Here is a 12,269-nt window from a genome sequence, read left to right as displayed (position 1 = left end):
TGCCTGGGGTGGTATGCCATGTGGCCATCTGTATGGCTCAGAATTATAAGGAGTCAAGGAATGGAAGCCACAGCATTCCCTTTACTCAGCAGTACTGGGTATCAGACCTCAAATGTTAGGCAGGTTCCTATTTGGATGTTAGGATAAGGTTCCCCCAAATTTGTAAGGACTCCTCTTCTCCCTCCACAAGAAGCCAAGGAATTGAAACACTCAACTACTTTCTGAAGAAAAGGGGAAAATGTATTCAGTTAGATCAGTCTTCAAGTCTCTTGTATGCCTTTCCTCTCTCTTGTCCGAAATATTCACCCAGGAAAAGGCGAGATGAGCAACAAAAATTGATCTATCATCTACTCCAGTTGACATTGCAAGTGTTTAACCTGGAGTATGACTCTGAGGAGCAGTGTCCTCTTATGTAATACTGTAAAACCGTGTGTTCATTCCAGAAGGATAAGAAGAACTAGGAGCAGGTCTACCATCTTTGGTGTAAAGTTGAAAGGAATCGTTTACCTTGCGTGTGGCTTTTGATATGTGTACCCAATAGACATCTACCCCCAAATTAAGGTCCATGGAAAAGAAACAAAGCATGAATTAGGAACGGGAAATCTTATTTTGATATAGAACCACTCTAATGTGCTTTAATTTTTGCAATGTGCATTTTTAATTAAAAAAGGAAAAACAACCTCTTCATTCTCTGCTTCTCAAGAAAGAAAGAATGAACTTTGCATTATTCCCTTATATTTTTTAAATAAAGTTTATTAATTTATTTGAAAGCTACATTGACACAGAAAGGGATAGAGAGAGAGAGAGAATCTTTTTTTTTTTTTATTATTACAAAGTCAATTATACAGAGAGGAGGAGAGACAGAGAGGAAGAAGGTCCCCAAGTGACCGCAATGGCCGGTGCTGCACTGATCCCAAGCCAGGAACCAGGAACCTCTTCCGGGTCTCCCATGCAGGTGCAGGGTCCCAAAGTTTTGGGCCATCCTCAACTGCTTTCCCAGGCCACAAGCAGGGAGCTGGATAGGAAGTGGAGCTACCAGGATTAGAACCGGCGCCCATATGGGATCCTGGTGTGTTCAAGGCGAGGACTTTAGCTGCTAGGCCACACTGCCAGGCCTGAGAGAGAGAGACTCTTCCATCCACTGGCTCTCTCTTGAAATGGCTAAAGCAGCTGGGTCTGGGCCAGGATTAAGCCAGGTGCCTGGAACTTCATTTTTGCCCTTCCAGATGGGTGGCAGGGGCCCAATTACTCCAGTCACACCGGCTGCACCCAGGGTGCTCATTAGTCATACCGTGACACAATGCCCGCCCCTACTTGTGTGTCTTGTCTGTGTGCCAAAGAGCTACCCTGTGGTCAGGGGATGAAGGGAATGATCAAAGTGCATCCCGAAGTCCGACCTTGGTGGTGAGCATGTAGCTTTCTCTGTGCAGACACAGTAGAATCACTCATCCCTGTGAAAAGGCTGTAGACAGATTAGAGCTGCAGACAGAATGCCCTCCATGGAAACTGTGCAACTATTTTAACACTTACTTCAGATATTATTATATGTGACAAAGTATTTGAAAGATCAACCAAATAAACTGTTCCTAGGAAATGTTTCCAATAGAATCCTTCTTGAATAATGTTGCTTTTCTTAGGTCAGTGGGAATTGAATTAAGACACTGAAACATGAAGTCAAGATGAAAATCTATATTTTTAGCTGAATACTTTTATAGAAGCCTCCAGATTCTGTAATACTCTTCAGTGTGTGTGTGTGTGTGTTTTGCATAGAGAAAAACTGAAATAGATTGTCTCCTTTATGTGGCAGAGAATCTATAAGTGGGTATTACAAATGAAACAGGATTCCAAATTTGACAGCCACTATCTATATAACCAATTACCCATTCATTCCTTCATGAGTCATTTATCTCTCTAAGAGTGAGGCTTCCCGTTGTGTGAGATGCTCCAAAGACACAGAAATGAGTAAGAGCAAGTTGTAGGACGGAAGGCAGATATGAACAGGGAGAGCAAGGGTGGAGTGCTAGCAAGGTGATGGCTGGCAAAGCTCAGGTGCCCTGGAGGCAGGCAAGGGGGGAGATGATTTCTCTCAAGGAGGGTGGCTACGAACCATAGAGAGCAAAGCACTTAAATGACAGCTCAGTGCCTGACCCAAAAGATATTAACAAGTTTTCCCCTTTTAGAGTTGTACCTATAATATTTTGAAAGTGTATGGGAAGAATAGGTAACTCAGCCTGGGGTTGGGAATGAGATGAGAAAAGGAAAGAGGGAAAAAATAAAGAAATTTTAGAGCAATTATTGGTTTTTAGAACTTTATTTAGGTCAGAAGTGAGGATCTGATGATGTTTAATTAAAGCAAGCTGAATTGTCCCTGGAGCCTGAATTCAGGGAGAAACCTTATTCCACCAACACAGAGGAGGTGATCACAGCTCTTCCTCAGCACCCTTTGGCATTTTCAATTGGATGATTCTTTTCTGTGGGAGAATGTGCTGTGCCTCCTAGGATGTTTAGCAGCATCTCTGGTCTCTGCCCACTAGATAGTGGAAGAGGCCACAGAATAAATCAGCAGATATTGTTAAATGTCGCCTTAAGATCAAAATCACCCTTAATTGAGAATGACTGGCCTAGATCAAGATCCTTGCATTAAGTATTTTAGTGGTTTTTTTTTTTTTATTACAAAATCAGATATACAGAGAGGAGGAGAGACAGAGATGAAGATCTTCCATCCGATGATTCACTCCCCAAGTGACTGCAACAGCCGGTATTGCGCCAATCCCAAGCCGGAAACCAGGAACTTCTTTCCAGGTCTCCCATGTGAGTGCAGGGTCTCAAAGTTTTGGGCCACCCTTGACAGCTTTCCCAGGCCACAAGCAGGGAGCTGGATGGGAAGTAGAGCTGCCGGGATTAGAACCAGCAGCCCATATGGGATCCTGGTGTGTTCAAGGAGAGGACTTTAGCTGCTAGACCACACCGCCAGGCCCGTATTTTAGTGTTTATGTGGCTACTAAACTGTAAATGGAAACTTAAGGGTGATGGAGAACCAACTTAAATATTGTCTTCTTGTTTCTATTGCTGCTAAATGTATCAGGATGAAAGCTACAAAATTAACGTGTCTGGAGACTGGTTGATTCTATCACCTACTTGCCAGTCATAGCAGGGTCTGTGATGTAAACCAAGCAAATGGCTCACATTTGGTATGTGCACTACTTACTCAGCACAAGGAGAGTTTATCCTAGTTCTCAAATACTTGTATTAAGTTAAGCCTTCTTTGCAGAAATCATAGAATTTTTTTAGAGTATCAGTTTGTAGATTATGACTTCTAGATTCAACGTTGCCAACCCTAATTCCTTCACAGCTCTCTTTGGCTATTGGTAGAAAATCCTGAAGTGGTGACTGCTCCTTTTTTTTATCATTCTCCTTTGTCCTTGATGGAAAACTGCACAATGAGAAGGTGCCCCAGTGGCTGCTGGGAACTCTTCTGTTTACCTGCTGGCATAATTCCCTCCTGCCTTGCACAGCCCTTCTCACTGCTTGAACAAACACCTGTAGAGAAGCACGATTAACTGGAACTCGCTTTGGAACCAAAGGGAAAAAAAAAAAAAAAAAAACCAAAACCCTTAAATCATTTTATCTTGAATAAAAAGGGGAATCAGAGGAGACACACTTATACATACATACAATCTATTTTTTAATGAAACTTAAAGAAAAAAATATATATTTTTGCATTTTATTTGAAAGAAAGGGAGAGAGAGAGAGAGCGCACGCGAGAGAGAGCGCAGACGAAGATCTTCCATTTGCTGGTTTACTCCTCAAATGCTTCCAGGCACCAGAACTGAGCCACGTGGAAGCCAGGGACCTATGAACTCCATTCAGGTCTCCCTCGTGGATGACAGGGACCCCAATGCTTGGGTCACCATCTGCTGCCTTGCAAGGAGTGCACGAATGGGAGTCTGGAATCCGAGGTCGAGCAGGGAGTTGAACTCAGGCAGTCTCCTATGCGATGCGTAAGTCCCAAGCAAAATCTTAACTTCTTTGCTAAACTCACACACTCTTCATATTTTCCAACAGCTTGTATGTCTTACTTAACAGTATGTTATGGACTGATGGAACTCAGTCTTTTAAACAATTGCATAATACTTTATTTGTATTGCACTGTTCTCTGTTGCTACAACAAAATGCCCAAGAATGGGTATTATATAAGAAGAGCTCACATCACTCAAGGTTTTGGAGCTGTCAGTCCAAGATGGAAATATGTTTGACCCCTGGTGAGAGTCACAACATGGTAGAGAGACAGAAAGAAAACTTTCCACCTCAAAAAGGGGCTAAGTATGTGGAAGCACCTTACTTTCTAGCCACTTATTCTCACAGGGTGTGCCTGGGGTCCTGTGAGAAGGCTGTGGGTCCCTTCCGAGGGCTGCACTCCCAGTGGCCGATTACCTTCTGCTAGGCTCCACCTCTTAAAAGCTCCACGACCACTCAGGTCATCTCCACAGCAAGGCCCACGCTTCCAGCGCAGGGATGTTGTGGGTCATATTCAACTATATCCAAACCACAGAACCATGACTTATTTAATTAGCTCCTTATGGATAGGCGTGTTGCTGTTTCCATGATTTTGTTACTAAAAATGTGATGAACCGGCTGTATTCCAACAGTCAACAAACTCCTAGGAGCATAGGTGCTGGGCCAAAGCACATTTGTACGAAAGCCATTCCCCCCTCTTATTTTTGGAGAGGCAAAGAGAGAGAGAGAGAGAGAGAGATGAGAGAGAGAGGAAGAGAGAAAGTGCGTGTGTTCTATGGTTAACTCCCCAAATGCCTCCAACAGTGCCTAGTTGGGGTGAAGCTAAAAACTGGGAACTCAGTCGTGTCTCCTTGTGTAGATGGTAACCAGCCCATCAAGCTTCAGTAGTGCCTCCCAGGGTCCATACACGCAGGAAGCTGGGCAACAATATTAGACGCATGCACTTCAATACAGGGGGGCAAGTGTCCTGATCTTTAGACTGAATACCCTCCTCTCAATTTTTCTTAACAATAATGGATTATTTCCTATACAAATTGTATTTTATTTTAGTATTCTCTATGGGAGTGATCATTTCACACAGCTTTGTTAGCATAATACATTATTGAACTTTCTGATTGGTATGTTTAAAATAAGTTGAAAATGAGTGTATTTTTTTCTGTTTACCTAAACATGTATGCCTTTCTCTTTGAACAACTCTGTCACATATTGCCAGATCTTTTCTTCTCGTTCTTCTGTCTTCTCTCCAATACCTCTCTCTTCCTCTTTTTTTTTTTTAAGAGTTACTTTATTTTTATTGGAAAGTCAGGTATACAGAGAGGAGAGACAGAAAGGAAGATCTTCCTTCACTGATTCACTCCCCAAGCAGCCGCCACCACCAGCACACAATCCAAGGCTGGCCGCTCCTTCTGGGTCTCCCTCACAGATGAAAAATCATTGTTCCAGTACTTTCATGCATTTATCTTTCACCTTGAAAAACCTTTGCAATATGTGACTTTTGCTTTTCTTTTTATTTGAAAGAGAGTGAGACCCTGTCCATTGGTTCACTCCCCAGACTCTCAGAACAGATGCGGCTAGGCAGGAAGCAGAGCATGGGAGGCAGGAGCCAGGAACTGTCTGGGTCTCCTGGCATGTGAAGCAACCAGGAGTAGGAATCAGAAGCAGAGCTGAGCGTTGAACCCAAGCTCCTTGATGGGAAGTGTGGGCATCTTAACTACTAGGCCAGATGCCGTTCCCTGGATTTTATTTATAAATAAGAGGAACGAGCTTGCAATCCAAACTATCCTTTCCTGTATGACTAGCCAAATATCCTAAAAGTGATATTCTAAATTGAAACTATCACCTTTGTCTTATGCAAAATAGTCATATTCAGGACATCTACTGTCTCAATTCTTTCTCATTCATCTCCATGTCTTCGTGTACTAGTATTAAACTACTGATGATATTCTAATAAATGATTTGTGTTTATTAATACTTTATTTTATGTAGATATCAATATCTGTCTTACTAAGTCAATGTGATCTTATTTCTAACCCTTCGAGGGTAGTAATTAAGGTGTGATGTGTTAGGATACAAGCACTTCTACAGTGGAAAACTTTGATGCTCTGTTAGTAGAGACCCCCAAACTCAGTAGTACCCTTTATTGTCTTGCCATCTTTGCACATTGCATTACTGCTCCATTGGCCTTCATTTATCTTCTCATGTCTCACTCGAGGAGCTTGAATGGAAAATGAGTTTACTGACTACTCAGCAATGAGAGGGCTTTGGCAGGAGGGTCCTGGCTGTGCTGTGGGGCAGAAGCTAAGTGGGGTGCGGCTGCCAGGCGGGCTGCAGTTAAGAAGCACTGGGAGCAAAGTAGGCCTGGGAGAGGCACAAGACCCCAAGGTTTGCCTCATCAGTTTTGAGTGCCACAGGAATGAAATTGTCAGGCAACACAAAGGTTAGCTTAATTATATCAGAAGAAAAAATATACCAGACTTGACAAACAAGATCCTGTACCCAATTCAAACTCAATAGAGCAAGGAGTACCAGGCCCTCGGGCAAAGTCCCAGACTTCAGTTAATTAAAAAAATCCAAGACACACTTACAGAAAGGAGAGGCTAGATATCTTTAAGAAAGGCTGATATGAAACCACAAGTGTTTGGGCTTGTGGAAAGATGGAATAAAAGATAAGTCCTATTTTAATGCAAAACAACTGAAATCTATGCATAGTTGTTTTTTTTTTTTCCCCACCTTACACATTTTCTATGAACCTTTCTAAGACTCTTTGTGTGGCTTGAATTCTTCTAGTCTTTTCCCCATACGACCTTGTCAGGAAGCCCTTGTTGGTCAGGACACTGTTCAGATAACCCTGCAGTTTAACAGCAAGTCCATGAGTTTTTCAGTCACATTTCTGCCCGTGTGAGATAGTTCTGATCTGCTATTAGGCTCCTGGCTAGCTGGTAGGGAAGTAACCTTTCCGGCTTCCAAATTGAGTATGTTGATGTGGTCTCCAAATCTACCTCTCACCAACTGTTTCACCATAGGCAATTTCTCTTCAGCCTCCCAACCTGTTTCTGCAAATGGGGTTTTGCAAAGCCATAGGTTATCTCCTAGGGTTGTTGTGAGATTTAAACAGACAAAAATAAGCTTTGAAGATTTATTTGAGTGGAAGAGAACTAGGGCCCGGGACAGGGGAAAGAAACAGAGACAGAGGTCTCCCATTCACTGGTTCATTTCTCAGATTTTCACAGCAGCCAGGGTCTAGGGCAGACTAAAATCAGGAGCCAGGAACTTAGTGTAGGTCTCTCATGAGGGTCGCTGGGACTGAAACAATTGAGCCATCACTTGCTGCCTTTCAGGGTGTGAATTAGCAGGTATGTTTTTATCTGCTGCTTGACTCCCAAAAGTCAACAATGACCAGGGAGAGGCCAGGACCAGAGCTGGGAGCTTGAAACACAGTTCAGTTCTCTCACATGAGTGGCCAAATCCAATTACTTGCGCCTCATCACTGCCACCCAGGGGCTGTACTGGCAGGAAGCTGGAATGGAGAGCTAGAACTGAGAATTGGCACAAGGAACTCTGATGGAGTATCTAGGCATCGAAGCTAAATGCCTTGTTCCTGAGTTCTGTTAATATGTTTACCAGTATCAAGCCATCTTTGCATTTCTAGAATACATTTTATTTGGTAGTATTTGCGTATAATTCCTTTAACATTCTGTCATTTTTAATTTTGTTAGTGTGATATTCATGATTTTTGCGTCTGAATTTATTAAAAGGATTAGAATGTAAGAAAGTTTTTTATTTTTAAGATTTATTTATTTTTATTGGAAAGTCAGCTATACAGAGAGGAGGAGAGACAGAAAGGAAGATATTTTGTCTGTTGATTCACTCTCCAAGCAGCTGCAATGGCAAGAGCTGTGCCAATCTGAAGCCAGGAGCCAGGAGCCAGGACCTCTTCCAGGTCTCCCACACGGGTGCAGGGTCCCAAGACTTTGGGCCATCCTTCACTGCTTTCTCAGGCCTCGGGCAGGGAGCTGGATGGGGAAGTGAGGCTGCTAGGACTAGAACCAGTGTCTATATAGGATCCCTTGCTATAAAGCAAGGGCTTTAGCCTCTAGGCTACTGCACCAGGTCTGCATTAGAAAATTTTTTTAAATTGTAAAAGAAATTGCTTATTGTGTAAGCTTCAGTTAGAAAAGATTACTATTGATGGAAGCACCTCTTTTTGTGTCTGATGCAATAGCCTAGTGGCCAAATCCTCTTGCCTTACATGCATTGGGATCCCATATGGTGCTAGTTTGAATCCCAGCTGCTCCACTTCCCATCCAGCTTCCTGCTTGTGGCCTGGGAAAGCAGTGGAGGATGGTCAAAAGCCTTGGGACCTGCACCACATGGGAGACGTGGAAGAAGCTCCTGGTTCCTGGCTTCAGATCAGTTCAGCTCTGGCTATTGGAAAGATTTGGGGAGTGAATGAGTGGATGGAAGGAAGGTTTTTCTGTCTCTGTAAAACTGCTTTTCCAATAAAAATAAATAAATCTTTTTTTTTTAAATAGTGTATATGTATATATTTTTAAACTACCTTTTGTTTAAAAAAAGTTTCCTGGTAAGGATCAGAGAATCAAAACTGTATAAAAATTACAGAGCTATTAGGTATATCTTATTAAATATCAGAAAACTGTTGTTCAGAAGTGGTTAACAAACTAGTTTTAGGGCCTAATGAAGATACCAGGAAAAAAAGTTCTAGTACCAGTTCTTGTAGCATAGTACCCTGTTCTGTGGCAGAATAAGAGTGGCTAGAACTAAACATTTCACAATGTATTATGCATTTTATAAAGACAAGACATTAGTCTCATCTGCAAATACTTACCAACCTTATTAGGTTCAATTATTCCCATGGCGTTAAGTTCTAGCTGCCTCACCCCTGGCTACACATGTGGAGCCAGAACTGTGTCTGTGTGTCTGCCTCTTGGACAGTTCTCCCCAGGACACGTCCAGGAGGCTTTCTGCCAAGAACAGGCCAAATGGATTGTAAATGGGGATGAAAGAAACACAGAACAAAGGAAAAACTCTTTGAGGACACAGATGAGTATTTCAGAAAGTCACCAACTTTTGCAGCTATCTGCAACTCGACGTGGAAGCAGGCCCTGGAGCAGCAGGAGCTTCTGTGCCTGCTGTTTCTGCAGGATCTCGCTGTTCCTCTTCCACATGGCAGCCAGCTCCATGCTGGACCCAGCCACCCAACAGCCTCCTCCCATCAGCACAAAGCAACAGACCCTGCCCCGGCTTCACAGGTGGCACCAAGCTGGCCCTGGAGGGCTGCAGGTAACAGGACTGCAGCATTTGCTCCCTTTGGATGGGTCAGCCAGGAGCTCAACCAACCTGGCTATTTGGTATCACATAGCAAAACAATGCCAAGGAACTGATTTATTTTCTTCCCAACTGTTATGTTGACACTGCTTCAGATTCTAATGTGGGCATGCATTTTATCGAAACCTTGCCACAGTGAGCATTTTCTGTTTTTTTTTTTAAACCATTTAAGGGGATGTTGTATTTATTATTTATTTTTGTTCCCAAATACCTTGTACAGCACTTAGCACAGGGACTAGGATTGTAAATCATAAAAGATGCAAGAGATCCAGAAGTCTTGACTGTTCTGTTCTGCATCTTACAGCTCGCTGGTAGAGCAATGAGACCCCGAAGCCCCGGTGCCCTGAGCAGCCCTGTTTGTGTCTGTCTGGGGGCAGACCTGCTGCGGCTCCATTACAATCTCTTGTCCAAAAGTCTATACTTTCTGGAGAGCAGACGTATGTGTTAGGATTTCAGAATGACTAGCGCTTCCAGATAAATAGGTACTACACAAAGCTCAGGAAACATGGTAGAAGCTTAGTTTTGGTACCAAAATTTTTTGAAATGCGTGTGTACAGGTTTTTCCTAATGTGACATTTTCCTTGGAGTTTTTGAAGACATATTGCATGTGAGAAATCAGACTCTCAGTAGAATAAATGCTATGTAAGCTAAAAATATTTGGAGGAAATGGACTTATAGGTCTGGAAGACTGATTCAGAGAATTGAAATCTAAAACAATTCAAAGAGTATGTACAATGTTGTATGAAAAGATGTTAGAATTGACAGCATCATTTTGAAAACTTTTCACTCTAGAAATTTAGAAACGTACAGAAACTAGAGAGAAGAGGGTAATGGACCCATAATGCTATATCAACATTTACTGGCCTATGGATAATATGATTTTACAACAGGTGGAAGATTTATGCGCCTGAAGAGAAAACAGAGTCTATATAATAATATGATTTTGCATCTTTATTCCCATCCACTCCTTCTTGAATTATTGAGATAAATCATAGATATTATATAATTTCATCCGTTAATATTTCAATATATGTCTTAAAATAAGGGGCTTTTTCTTTTTTTTTAAAGATTTATTTTTATTATTTTTTAATTGGAAAGGCGGATATACAGAGAGGAGAGACAGAGAGGAAGATCTTCCTTTAATGATTCACTCCCCAAGTGGCTGCAACGGCCGATGCTATGCCGATCCGAAGCCAGGAGCCTCTTCCGGGTCTCCCACACGAGTGCAGGGTCCCAAAGCTTTGGGCTGTCCTCGACTGCTTTCCCGGGCCACAGGCAGGGAGCTGGAAGGGAAGCGGGGCTGCTGGGATAGAACCGGTGCCCATATGGGATCCTGGGGCGTGCAAGGCGAGGACCTTAACCGCTTGCGCCACCGCGCCGGGCCCAAGGGGCTTTTTCTTTTTTTTTTTTTTTTAAAGATTTATTTTTATTATTTTTTCATTGGAAAGGCGGATATACAGAGAGGAGAGACAGAGAGGAAGGTCTTCCGTCCGATGATTCACTCCCCAAGTGAGCGCAACGGCCGATACTATGCCGATCCGAAGCCAGGAGCCTCTTCCGGGTCTCCCACGTGGGTGCAGGTTCCCAAAGCTTTGGGCCGTCCTCGACTGCTTTCCCAGGCCACAGGCAGGGAGCTGGAAGGGAAGCGGGGCTGCCGGGACTAGAACCGGCGCCCATATGGGATCCCGGGCGTGCAAGGTGAGGACCTTTAACCACTTGCGCCACCGCGCCGGGCCCGGGGCTTTTTCTTAAATAACAATAGCATTATCACAGTTTTTAAAAAGTTAACATAATCCTTTTTTTAAGACACAAATTTTTTGCTGTATATATATATTAATGTTGTCTACATAGTTGAGAGAAACACATGCCCATTTAGGTCTCTGATTTGGGTGGAGAGTCAAGAATGGAGAAGGTGGGTGGGACAGATGTCTTAATTTTTTCGCACATTATTTCCTCATAATTAATACTTACTAAAAATAGGATTGGGCAATTTGTTACACCGAGGCCGTCAATCACAGGCAGGGCACACCAGGACCACAGTCTCTTCATTATTCCTAGAGTTTTACAGTTTAGCTGTGAAGGTCAGTTACCAGGGCTAGGCTTGTGTTCAACAAGCCGAGTTTGTATGTGCATTCAGTCAGAGCCTCATGCACTTTTCCAGGCCTATTCACTTGCAGAGGAGTAGAAACTGCATCCAGGTTCATCCCATGCAGCTGAGTGTGACGCTCCATCCTCATATGCTGTCCAACTTCTTTAAGATAAAAGGAGTGACTCGCAGCAGGGCCACGTAGATGAGGAAGTTGCGTATAGAGGAGAGGACATCCTTGAGCATCTTGCGTTTCATCTCCTCCGGGTCCAGCTTCCAGACGAGGCCCTCGATTCGGAACATTGCAGCTCTCGGTCCCCGGCTTTTGCAGCGGTAGCAGCAGTGCAGCGACCTCTCCCTGGGCTCTCTCGAACCGCCACCTCAGCCGCGGGCCTCGCACCCGGATCTCGGCCCTCCAGATATCTTAATCTTCTTTTTCATCCTGTGTCCACAGGGAAGTAAGGGGAGAGGGGGCAACTCGTTGCTGTGAAATTACATTAGCACCAGGGAAATGGGGGACAATCATTTGATGACACCTTAGACACTCCAGTCTGGGGAAGAGTGTTCCCAGGGTGTGACTTGAGTGACTTTGATAGAACTGAGAAGTCCTTGGCTTTGTTGCACCAGGGGTGAGAAAATATAAGGTCTATCAACTGACCCAGTTCACCTCAGTGAAACCTCACCTGGGGTGATGTCAGACTTGACTCTCATATGCACCAGCCAGTTCAGGGTCAAGTTTGGTCTGTCACCGGCAGCCAATGCACACATACTGGTGGATGCAGTTGCCTAGTAGGGTCCATCCCCAGTCCCATCTCTGATA

The 12,269-nt window shown here is 43.5% G+C and overlaps 1 protein-coding gene across 1 annotated transcript; it reads right to left on the bottom strand.

Annotated features, from left to right (window-relative positions):
• Window positions 1–11,390: 11,390 nt before the first annotated feature.
• On the bottom strand, window positions 11,391–11,854 carry LOC121166548 (mitochondrial import receptor subunit TOM5 homolog). The gene has a single exon (XM_040995741.1). It carries the CDS (start codon window positions 11,750–11,752, stop codon window positions 11,597–11,599), a length of 156 nt encoding a protein of 51 aa, XP_040851675.1. The 5' UTR covers window positions 11,753–11,854; the 3' UTR covers window positions 11,391–11,596.
• Window positions 11,855–12,269: the final 415 nt, after the last annotated feature.

The sequence above is a fragment of the Ochotona curzoniae genome, unplaced genomic scaffold (genome assembly GCF_017591425.1).
Source record: "Ochotona curzoniae isolate NIBS_2020 unplaced genomic scaffold, NIBS_Ocur_1.0 contig_1071, whole genome shotgun sequence".
NCBI classification, from domain to species: domain Eukaryota; kingdom Metazoa; phylum Chordata; class Mammalia; order Lagomorpha; family Ochotonidae; genus Ochotona; species Ochotona curzoniae.
Note: the sequence above shows the minus strand (reverse complement) of the source record. Positions and strands in the feature narration are given on the sequence as shown.